This window comes from Phaseolus vulgaris, chromosome 5 (genome assembly GCF_000499845.2).
Source record: "Phaseolus vulgaris cultivar G19833 chromosome 5, P. vulgaris v2.0, whole genome shotgun sequence".
Classification (NCBI taxonomy): Eukaryota; Viridiplantae; Streptophyta; class Magnoliopsida; order Fabales; family Fabaceae; genus Phaseolus; species Phaseolus vulgaris.
The window spans coordinates 27,756,658-27,765,598 of NC_023755.2; the positions used below are offsets into that span (position 1 = coordinate 27,756,658).

Consider the following 8,941-nt stretch of genomic DNA (forward strand, 5'->3'; position numbering starts at 1 on the left):
AATCAGCGTGTCTAATTAGAAAACGTAGCACATTTAAGACGTTGAAACGCTTGGGAGCCTTTATAGTACCTTAAACGCTCGAAACAGAAATTGTACTAAATGACTTTAATTACCTGATACCTGGCTAAAGGGTGTTTCCATTCTAACCTGGCTGTCGTACTCGTGGAGGGCCTCACAGCGCCATGGCCCCATCCGGGGACGTTTCTACGTGTGAGTCCCCCTGCTTGGGAGTGCTACTGCGCAAAGGGGCGACTTTTTGGGTGCCAATTCATGCCCCCAATCATCTAGTCACTCACTTTGAGAGCGTATCTGCCTTCCTCTCGTACCCTGCACCTGGCTACCCTGGGCGTGACCTTCCTCTTGAGTCGTATCTGTCCCAAAGGCGTCTCTGGGGCGGCAGGGGTACTTCACGAGTCAGGCTGCCCTACACTGGTGTTGTTACTATGGCCTTGAAGCCACCTTTCTCTTCTCTTTATCACTCTCCCGAATCATCGAGACCTGAGGCCTTCCCACGGCGTCGCTCCCTCCATGGTCTTTCCTACCCATGGATATCGGGGAACTACACTGTGATTGCCTTGCCTTAGTAATATTTGATCTGGGCGACGCCCTGGTTGGGCGACGCCTTCACCTAGGCAACGTCTTGCCTTGGCGATGCTTCCTCTTGGCGTCACTGGTACGTGGCGCCTCTTTACCCAGGCGACGCCTTGTGTTGACCTTTATTCCTGGTGTTGACTTTGACTCCTGGTGTTGACTTTGACCTTGACTTAGTCAACGCCCGGATACGGGACGGTACACAAGCCCCCTAGTCTTAAGCCGAAGACTTGTCTTCAGCGCAAAGGCTAAGGCCTCGCCCACGCCGTCCACGTGCCACTCTGATGACGTGTCACTCTCTGCTGACTCAACAATTCTCGAATTATTGACGTGACACTCTCTGAACCATAGGAGCGCTCTTAATGACTGATTGGACTTCCTCTGAAACGGGGAAAATAACACCTTTTGAGGCTACCCTTGATCGCGCGCCACGTGGCCCATCGTACGGACAGCCTCTAGAGACCCTTGCGTTTCCCCTGGGCGATTGATCCTTTGACACGTGGCACAATCTCACGGCTCCTAGTTAGCGCCTCTTGGGTTGCAAATGTAACGTTCAAGTTACCCCCAAACCCCGCGCTCACCCCACTGTTACATTCATTCCCTCTGCGTCTCTGCACTGTTCATCGTCTTCAACCCCTTTCTCTGCAATTTCTGCTCTCTCCCTCCTGTGCTCTCCTTCCGCCTTCACTTTGACAGCAAAGGTATGATTTTCGCATATCCACGACTCTTCCCTTTCGTCGCATTGCATGATTTATGGAACTGCCTGGGACTATTGACATTTATGCATTACTGCGTTCTTCCGCTTCTCCTTCCTTCTCTGTTCCCTTCTCCTTCTTTCTGGGTTTTCTCGCGTGGGTGGTGTTTCCTGGGGTTCACTCCCCTTCCTGTCATGGCTACACTTGTTAAAAGCTTTTTCCTCTCTTCTTTCTCCAGCTATTTATTCACACCATGACGCGCACGAACGCAGAGTCTGATTCGTCCCCCAAGACCCCCAAGTCCAACTACAAAGCCTACTACCCATGGGCCCCCGACGAGCTCTTGAACCAGTGTACCAGCCTGACTACCTTCCAGGACCTGGAAGCTCATCGTGGGGATCCCCACTTGTATAACTTTAACGCTTTCTGCCGCACTCACGACGCTCACATATCCGTCCGTCCTGGCAGGCCTGGGGAACCTGTCTGCGTGGACGACAGACCTAGAAAGGGGAACCCTTTCTTCTTTATGTACCAGACAGTGTTTAAACGCGTAGGGGTGCGTCTCCCATTCGCCCCCTTTGAAAGGGAACTCCTCACCGAAATTAATACCGCCCCCGCCCAGCTCCACCCCAACAGCTGGGCATTTGTAAGGGGTTTTCAAATTCTCTGCGGGCAACTGGGCATCCTTCCCTCCGTAGACGTTTTCCTGCATTTCTTCGAAGTGAAGAAGCAGGGGAAAAGCTTCTGGGTAAGCTTTTCCGGGATCGCGGGCAGGATCCTCCTCTCCCTCTTCCAAAATTCTTACAAAAAATGGAAAGGGAAATTCTTTAGAGTGTGCAGCGCCAAGCACGACCCCACGGCCTTGGACGGCTTCCCCCTTTATTTGACGGAGCGCCCTAAGCTGCTTAGGGCCAAAGCCCTGGAAGAGCTATCTCCTGCTGACAGGGAGGTAAGCAAGGCCTTGGCTGGGCAAGGGATCGTTTTTGATACATTGAAGCTTGTTGCTGGCGAATACAATGCTCACGCCCTGACTTCATACTTTGGTAAGGAGACTCTCTCCCTCATCCTTTTTGTTGTGAACACCTTGCTACCGGATGTTTGTTCCCACAGCCTCTTCCCTTTGTTTTCCATGGTGCCATGTTACTTGCATCTCACACATCTATGCGCTTTGTAATTTTGTATAGTTGCTTTGGCCTTGATTTCTACTGCTTGATCTACCTGGATGTAGGATCGGTGATGGACGCCTCCAAAAGGATGATGCTGGCGAAAGCGATGAAGGAGGCTCGTGCTGCCAAGGCGGGCGCCTCCTCCGCCCCTGCTGCTGATCCGATCCCCCCACCAACTCTGCCACCGCCACCACCGATCACCACCGAAGCCCCCCTAGGCTCATCTCCGTCATCTCCACATATCCCCGAGGCGCTTCAGACTCCCAGCTCTCCTCTGCCCATCCTCGCCGTTCCTCTAGCCGTGGCCTCGTCGCCGGCTCCAACCCCCCTTGACAAAGGGAAACGGGTCTTGGAGATTTTATCGGATGATGAGGACTCGGAAGGTGCGGCACCCTTCAAGAGGAGGAAATCTGCGCGGGTTCCCCTTCTGCCAGAGGCGTCGCCCTAGGGAGGGGACTCCTTCATGGATAACCCTCCGAGTGCGACCTCACTTCCCCCCACAACAGTCCAAGAGGAAGGGGGCGAAGGCGTCGAATCTGCCCCGCCTCCGCCACCGGCAGAAGTCTCTGCTTCCCCTGCTCCCGTCGCTGCCGCCCCCGATCTCATCGCCATCCCTCCTCCAATCATGCATCTGATGGAGGGGCTTCAGTGGTGGAACTATGCCAGAGGGCACCGACAGGAAGGAGGGCATGCCTTTCTACTTGGGGGCCTTCTTGGCGGTGGCCCTTGAATGGCGCGCCCAGGCCAGAAATGCTGTCCTGCAAGCTCAAACCCTCCAGGCCTTGGAAACAAGGGTAACTGCCCTGGAGGAGGAAAAGAAAACCCTGGAATGCCAAAACAAGGCCTACCAAGGCACTCTGAAGCAGGCTCAAGAGGCCAAGGAAAAGGCTGAAAAGCAACTGGCAGAGGCAATGGGGTTCCAGGCTGACTTTTACACTCGGGAAGTCACCCTCCAAGTTCAGTTAACGGGCCTTCAAGACTTAGTCGAAGCTGACGCGGAAGTTCAAAAGGACTTGAAGGACCGTTGCTGTGAGCAGGCTGACGAGATGGAGCGGATGGAGGGGGAAATGGCTACCCAGGCCAAAGCTATGGGCCTTCTCCAGGTTGACTACGACAAACTACAGGTCGAGGTCAGTCGTCTTCGTGTGGAAAAGGAGGCTTTGGAGAAGCAGGTAGCTTCTGGGGACGCCACCATTGAGGAGCTAGAGAAGGAAAAAAAGGCCCTTATCCAGGACATGGCAGGCACTTTCGAGGAGGGATTCTAGGAAGCTCTGGCCCAAGCAGTCTGCATGAACTCGGGGATCGACATTTCCAACTACGATTCCACTCACCACATTGTCGATGGAAAGGTCGTGCCTCTGGAGATGGACGATTGAGCCGCCACCCTCGATCATCAGCCCATTCCTTTATACTTGTTTTAACCTTCTTTAATAAACTAGTAATTCTTTGAATCGTCTACACTCTTGCTACATCTCTGGGATTTTGTATGATTACTTTCGTGCCCTCGCGACATAGAATTCTACCTGTGTGATCTTATTCTCATTCTTTGCCTTCGCGTGCTTCGGTTGTTTTGCCTGTATTATACCCGTTTCTTTCTCTTCGTTGGGCGGCCTTGTATGCCCAGGAAAGGTCACGCGTCAATGCCCACGCCCATGGAGAGGCTCACCTAGTGGAGCCGTATCGTCCACGGGGTGTCTCTAACACCAAAACGGCCCTTTCCTTGATCCTTAACGCCCGGCGCCCACGCCTAAGGAGAGGCCTGCTACAGCAGCGCCGTATCGTCCCCGGGTGTCTAAAACGCCGAGTGCTCTGGGGGGGGGGGGTCGTTCCCTCCATGGTCTTTCCTTCCCATAGGTATCGGGGAACACCCCGCCAGTGATTCGCTGGTTTTTGGCAGTCTCGTCTCCCTCCACAGTCTTTCCTACCTGTGGGTATCGGGGAGGCGACGCCAGTAACTAACTTTGCCCTCTTCGATTTCGTCTCCCTCCACAGTCTGTCCTACCTGTGGGTATCGGGGAGGCGGCCCTGCTGATATTTAGGTTGGCGACGTCTCACGCTGGCGTCGCCCTTTGCGTCCTTCCAGGCGACGCCTCGAGCGTCTCATGCTGGCGTCGCCTTGAGCGTGATCTTTACCTTGACATTGACTTTGACCTTGGCCTTGGTAGATGCCTGAGGACAGCGAAGAGCTCAAGGTTTTGCTCGTGCCATCCACGTGGCGCTTCTTGTATGGCTGATGGGACGTTCAGTCATTCGACTTGATCCACGTGGCCCTTCTTGTATGGCTGATGGGACGTTCAGTCATTCAACTTGGTCCTGACTCCTACTGTGCCCCTGACCCACTTTCGACGGCGCATCGTACCACTGGGCATTCTGTCGATACGACGTGTTCTGAGTTTAACCAGGGGTGCCAGGGCCATCCTTCCATCTTCTGCCACGTGGCTCGATCGTGCGGTGCACCCATTCGCGTCTTTTAGCGCTCTAACTGCAATACCTCCATGTGTGTCGTTTGGCGCTCTAACCGCTATATTTAATTCTTCAAGACTTTGAAACTGCACTCATCATTTCTGCGCCTTTCGTAACCTAACTGCACCCTTTCTCCTCTCGCGAAGAGTTCTTCCAGTGTCTGTTCCCACCGGCGTTTTACCTTTGCCAAAACTTCAAACCTCCCTGAGTCTGTTCAAGAATGTCGTCTTGTGCTACTCCCCCAGATTCGACCCCAAGGACCTGTATTTGTGGGCTTCGAGGGAGCTCCTTGACGAATGCTCCTGCTTACTCTCTACCAGGGCCATAAGGGAACACAAAGGGGATTCATGCTCCTATGATCACCGTGCCTTCGCGAGGAGGCACGACGACGACATTGCTGTGCTCCCTTGCACTCTAGGGGAGCCAGTATGCGGAGATGAACGGGCCAACGATGGGGTCCCCTTCTTTTACTTCTACCAGGTGCTTTTCAAGACCATCGGCGTGCACCTGCCCTTCTCCCGGTTCGAGAAGGAACTGCTGATGGAGATCAATGCCGCTCCGGCCCAGTTATACCCCAACAGCTGGGCCTTTGTCAAAGCCTTTGACATCCTCTTCGGGTTTCTGGGTTGTGCACCCTCGGTTGACCTCTTTCTTCACTTCTTCGAGGTGAAGACGCAAAGGCACAACCTCTTGGTAACTCTCAGTAACGTTCCTGGGAGAGTTCTCCTAACCCCCTTCCAAAACTCATTCACCGGGTGGAAAGGCCGGTTCTTCAAGATCTGCTGCACTGACCTCGTTCCCACCGCTCTGGATGGTTTTCCACTGTACTGGGTGAGAGAAGCGAGGGCCCTCAAAACCAAACCCTTCAAGAAGCTGGCTCCGAGTGACCAAGTGGCTTGCCGAATTCTTGCTAAGGCGGGAAGTTTTGACTCCACCACCTTGATCAGCTTGGAGTTCAACGCTGGAACTCTCGAAAAGTATATATGTATGAGTCACTGCCCTAGAGACTTCCGCCTTTATTGCTTTCTATCTGTGCCTATTTTGCTTCATGGTGCCTCTAACACATTCATCTCCCTTGGTGCAGGTTCGAAAATAAACCAAGAGAGGAGGACACGACTTACCCGAGCTCTACGGGCTGGGATCGGGGCTTCGTCTTCCTCCAGTGCTGACTCCGATGGCCACTGAGAAGTGGCTCGTTCGTGTTTTTGCATGATTTGTAATATTTGCCCCATTCGCGCTACTCCCATTGTATCGAACATGGCTTGTAACATCAACTTTTCTATACCATACTTGATTTTTTGCAACGCCGCTTTACTTTGCATACGTTTCGCATATTGTGCGCTTTTCCTTCGTCATGTTCCTCAACGGCGCCTGCACTCAGGCGATACCTTCTCTCTTGGCGACGCCTTCACCTAGGCGACGCCTTCTCTCTTGGCGACGCCTTCACCTAGGCGACGCCTTCTCCTAGGCGACGCCTTCACCTAGGCGACGCCTCACATTACTTCAAACGGAGAAAGATAAAGGCTGAAAACCAAGGCACGGCTTTTTCTCAAACTTGTTTTTTCTGTTATTTGGGTGACCTCATTAAAAAACCCCGGAAGGAGAAAAAGAGCGTCCCCTTTATCAAGACTGTTACATAGCTGCTTTACATAAGTCAACTAAAATAAAACTTCAGGTTGGCTGCATTCCAACTGCGCGGGATGGGACCTCCATCCAAGGTCTCTATGCTGTATGAACTGTTGCCCTTAGCCTCAGCAACTCTGAAGGGTCCGGTCCACTTGGGAGACAGCTTATTCTCCAGCTCGTATGGGTGGGCTTTCCTCATAACTAGGTAGCCAATTTGAAACTGTCGCGGGTTTACCTTAGAGCTATATTGCCGCTCTACCCTTCTCTTCACTGATTCAGCTTTTATTCTGGCTTCTTCCCTGGCTTCGTCTAGTAGATCCAGGTTTACCCGCCTTTCTGCATTGGATTCCTCCGCCACAAAGTTTTGAAAACGTGGTGAGCTTTCATGTATTTCTACCGGGATCATCGCGTCCGACCCGTACACCAAACTGAAAGGCATCTCCATGGTAGAAGATTGGGGCGTGGTGTGGTATGCCCATACGATCCTTGGAACTTTCTCCGCCCACGCCCCTTTGGCCTTCTCTAACCTTCTCTTTAGCCCCCTCAGCAGAAACTCTGTTTGCTGACTCCACTTGCCCGTTGGTCTGGGGGTGTTCGACTGATGTGAACACTTGCTTGATACCTATCTCAGCGCACAGATTTCTCAACTGCTGACTGGCAAACTGGGTCCCGTTATCGGATATCAAGCGCCTAGGTACGCCAAAGTGGCACACAATGTTCTTCCACACAAAATGCTGGACCTTGTGCGCGGTGATCTGTGCCACGGGCTCTGCCTCTATCCATTTGGTGAAGTATTCGATGGCAACGATCAAGTACTTCATCTGCCTGATTGCCAGTGGGAAAGGGCCCAGGATGTCGATTCCCCATGTATGGAAAGGCCACGGGCTGTATATGGATCGATATTCTTCTGGCGGCGCCTTGTGCCAGTCGGCGTGCTTTTGGCATTGCCTGCAGCGCTGGGCGTGTCGCGCGCAGTCCTCTTTTACTGTTGGCCAGAAGAAACCTGCGCGTATCACCTTGGAGGCTAAAGACCATCCCCTTACGTGGCTCCCGCAAATGCCTTGGTGGAGCTCCGCCATTCTCCTGGTACACTCGTCGCCACTTACGCACGTTAGGATAGGGTGTGTGAACCCGTGTCTGAACAACACCCCATCCACCAGAGTATATCTTGCGGCATTTCTTTTCACCTTCTTACCCTCTTCCGGCTCCACTGGGAGAGTCCCATCTGCCAGGTACCGTTTGTATGGCGTCATCCAGGTGTCTCCCTCGGCTAGGATACATATCTGCATTTGCCTTTCTTCTTCAGGCGTGTCCGCGTATGTGCTGATGCGGGGCGTCTTCAGCGTATCTTGGGTTAGAGAGCAATGATTCCTTGGACTCTCTCTTGATATACAGATCTGGAGGACATTCACCCTGTTATCTTCCACGAACTTACACGAAGCTTTGAGCGTCTCCTGGATCACTGTCCTCTGCCTACCCCCCTTGCCTGAGCTGGGCAGCTTGGCAAGCAGGTCGGCTCTGGCATTCTGCTCCCTTGGGACATGTATCAGCTCAAGAGCGTTAAATGCTCCCTTCAATAGTTGGACGTATCTTAAGTACGCCGCCATCTGTGGGTCCTTCGCCTGGAACTCACCCGACACCTGCCCCGTAATAAGCTGGGAATCGCTTTTCACCAGGAGGTTCTGCGCGCCCATCTCCTTGGCCAGGAGCATTCCTGCTATCAGGGCTTCATATTCTGCCTGATTGTTACTTGCCTTGAAGGCGAAGCGCAGGGCCTGCTCAATCAGCACACCGTTAGGTCCCTCCAAGACTATTCCCGCACCACTCCCTTGCTGGTTGGAACAGCCATCAACCGAGAGCAACCACTGCGAGCCCACCTCCACCTCCTGTTCCCCTCCGGGCGAGAGTTCTGCTACAAAATCTGCATACACTTGCCCTTTGATGGATCCTCGAGGCTCGTATTGGATGTCGAATTCTGACAGCTCCACCGCCCAGCGTACCATTCTCCCAGCCACGTCAGGCTTCTGCAGCACCTTCTGTATAGGGAGATTTGTTATCACTACCACCGTAAATCTGTGGAAGTAATGACGGAGCCTCCTGGCTGAAAATACCACCGCCACCGTTGCCTTCTCCAACGCCTGGTATCTGATTTCCGCGCCTTGTAAGGCCTTGCTTACAAAATAGATGGGCTTTTGAATCTGGTCCTGCTCCTGGACCAGCACTGAGCTGATAGCTCGTTCCGTTACTTCGAAGTAGAGCCGGAGGGGCGCGCCTGTTACCGGTTTACAAAAGACCGGTGGCATCGCCAGGTACTCTTTCAACTTAATGAAAGTCGCTTCGCAGTCGTCAGTCCATGCGGAACGGCTATTTCTCTTGAGGCACTGGAAATATGGGTGCCCC

At 53.2% G+C, this 8,941-nt stretch overlaps 1 protein-coding gene across 1 annotated transcript; it reads left to right on the forward strand.

Annotated features, from left to right (window-relative positions):
- Positions 1-2,558: 2,558 nt before the first annotated feature.
- Positions 2,559-3,717, forward strand: LOC137834237 (uncharacterized). Its single transcript, XM_068642298.1, has 2 exons — positions 2,559-2,870; positions 3,232-3,717. The coding sequence occupies exons 1-2, from the start codon at positions 2,559-2,561 to the stop codon at positions 3,715-3,717; spliced, it is 798 nt and encodes a 265-aa protein (XP_068498399.1).
- The last annotated feature ends 5,224 nt before the right edge of the window (positions 3,718-8,941 follow it).

Bases quoted from the DNA above. Each gene is read 5' to 3' on its own strand.
- LOC137834237 (XM_068642298.1), top strand. From the start codon at position 2,559: ATGAAGGAGGCTCGTGCTGCCAAGGCGGGCGCCTCCTCCGCCCCTGCT. The intron at 2,871-3,231 runs GTTCCCCTTCTG...CAAACCCTCCAG, and splicing joins AGAGGAGGAAATCTGCGCGG to GCCTTGGAAACAAGGGTAAC.